The sequence below is a fragment of the Phalaenopsis equestris genome, unplaced genomic scaffold, assembly GCF_001263595.1.
Source record: "Phalaenopsis equestris unplaced genomic scaffold, ASM126359v1 Scaffold000930, whole genome shotgun sequence".
Taxonomy (NCBI): Eukaryota; Viridiplantae; Streptophyta; class Magnoliopsida; order Asparagales; family Orchidaceae; genus Phalaenopsis; species Phalaenopsis equestris.
The window spans coordinates 26,590-29,322 of record NW_018165369.1 but is presented as its reverse complement, the minus strand read 5'-3'; the positions used below and the strand labels follow the sequence as shown (position 1 = coordinate 29,322).

At 36.6% G+C, this 2,733-nt stretch overlaps 1 protein-coding gene across 1 annotated transcript in view; it reads left to right on the top strand.

Moving 5' to 3' along the window:
- LOC110032353 overlaps window positions 1-2,733 on the top strand; it is a 15,620-nt gene that overhangs the window by 3,296 nt on the left and 9,591 nt on the right. The window contains exon 2 of the mRNA XM_020735951.1: window positions 765-1,006. Within this exon, the coding sequence (XP_020591610.1) occupies window positions 765-1,006 (242 nt within the window). The remainder of the gene's footprint in view (window positions 1-764; window positions 1,007-2,733) is intronic.

The following is a 2,733-nucleotide window of genomic DNA, read 5'->3' as shown; positions in this document are numbered from 1 at the left end:
ATTGTGATATTGCAGGTTGATTTAGGTCTATCAAAACGGCTCGTTGTTCATGAACATATTATGTTCCGCTTGCCTTTTATATATATATATATTGATGAGTAATATTTTTTAAAAATTAATTGATTATAAGGCTACAAAGACTTGTAATCAATTAAAAATAATAATTAAGAAAAAAATTAAAAATTATTAAATTAGATTCAAATGATGTTTTAATATAAATAATAATTTTTAAATCTTACCACAATCCTTAAAATCTTATGGCTATATGTCAAAATGACTCTTTGTTTGTGACGACTCGCTAAACAAACGAGTCTAATACAAACACGTTTTTTAGCTCGAAATATAAATGAGCCGAACACGAGCTGAGCATATGTTATCAAAATTAGGGAGACTCAGTTTTACACCCCTAATTTTGATAACATGTGAATTATTTATTAAATATGAATCATATAAAATAATAAAATTAAGTTAAATAAAACTAAACCTATTCCACTCTACGCCTGCCCCGAAATCCCCTTCGACATCCCCCTCTCCTGGTTTCAGAAAATATTTGCGTACATAAGACGTACACAGTGCTGTGTACGTCCAGGGGGTATAGGGGGTTCTATCGGGGTTATACCTCCATGCAACCTTCCTGTAATCTACCTGTAACCTACAAATGAGTTTTAGGCTTCTGTAATTTTATAGGAATAAATAAATTACACGAAGATTACATGAAAGTTAGACAGAAATTATAGGGGTAAAATCACCTCTGATTTAAGCAGAGCTCTTTCAGACAAATATTTTCCCCCGGTTTCGCCCAAACTTGACATCTCTGCTCAAAACCCTCGCTTATCACGCCCCTGGTGGTGTCGCCCAAAAACATCGCCTTCGTGAACAAAAGCTTCGCCATACAGTCACCATTAGAGCTAGCTGGGAAAGAAACGACGGGTTCGCGGCTTACAGAGACCTCCGAAACTATCTTTCTCATCCTTCCTCTCCGCACCTACCAGAACCTTTGAGGAAGGTAAGCCTGTTCGCGCCATTCTTCCTTTTGGCTCGTCCGGATTTACTGAATCCGCCGATTCACATGATTTAGTAAATCTCAGATTTATCGCGAGTCGGCGTTATTTTGGGATTTTCGGGACCTTAGGATTTACGGAGGCATTTTTTGCCTTTTGACAGGATTTAGCTTAAATCCTGCTTAAAACCGGCTACCAAACAACCCCATAGCATCGACTCACTCTCTTCTTTGCATTATTTTGAACAATGCAGCTCCCATTTTAGATTTAAGATATTGTGCAGAACTTGAGATCATTATCGAACTTACGTAGAGCATGAGACTCCCGGCTGTGTTGGATTTGGGGAGATTGATGTACAAAACATTGCCTTTGTGTCTTAGAGAGCTTGTCTCTCGAGTAGAGCACATGTGGTCTACATGGCAATGGAAGCACTCTGAATTTTGCTTGCAAACATCATATCTAGTCGAAAAGTGTACTTTTATTAACTTTGTTTTCATAGTTGTGCCTCTGAAGTGCAATTTGAACGAATAAAACCAACTTGTATTTATATGATTGTTTTGTTTGCAACTATATCATATATGCTTATTTCGTTTATTTATTTTTTTATATCCTTATCTTTCTTTGATTTGCATGGTAGTTTAAAAAATGATGATGTTGTTGAAGGAATAATTATTTCACACGCTCTAAAATTTAAGAATGTTTTGCCAATCATGCTGTTATTGAGAGATCAGTCATTTTCTACTCTAGGTTTAATAAAATTGCTTTGGATAACCCCATACGGTTATATTGTCTTCATTTTTCATTTCTAATTATACGAGGTCAACCAATTTAACAAGCCTGTCTCCCCTCTCTTATTGTTTTTAACTAAATATCTCCTTTTCATGGAGGTTCAAGCAAAGAACAAGATGGGACTTTTTGCAATGCATTGTAAAAGGAAGAAGTGGAAAATAGGGGGAAGCAAAATAAAATATTCAATATCCCCTATTTATTTTTAATTTTATATTTTTACTCTACTATGTGCAATCATTAATTGTGGTGAGAAAGGCCTCCAATTGTCTCTCCCAATTAAATGGGCCTAGTTTACCATCATTCATCAGGGAGGAATTTTGCTAACCATGGAGAGATCCGGTGATATAGATGTGGATTGGTGTTGCACTTCTACCATAAGAGGTTCTTGATGTATGGATAATCTCCTTCAAATTATCTTCATATTATTGTGATTATCACGATGGTGAAAGGACCATTATGTGTGACCCCATCCACCCAAGTGGGAGGGCTGCACTAATTCCTTCTTGAGGGCTTGGTTTAGCACCCAGGGTATTGAATGAAGAAGTTCCTCTTTCCACATGGTGGCAACATCCGCTTGACTAATATTTGGTCAGACCTATTGTTGATGAGGAGTTAAGATTATCCTTCCAAATTTTTTGTGTAAGAGATGGTTATCTCCTTGTTTGAAATATCGTATCTTTGATGTTTTAGTATTCATACCCTTTGGGAGGGGAACACTATGATTTCCCATTCCCTTCTCCAACAACCAATAAAGAAGAAAAAAAGGAAAATACATGGTAATGCGGTAGGGGTGTTGTGACCAAAAGTTGCTGGCATGAGGATAATATGTTGCTTGTGGTGTAATGATGTTGTATCCATATTGCAAGGGCGTTGCATGCTGCAGGATTGTGGTATATAATTCTGCTCAAGTGTAGTGGCTTTGTATATTGTTATAGTTATGGCG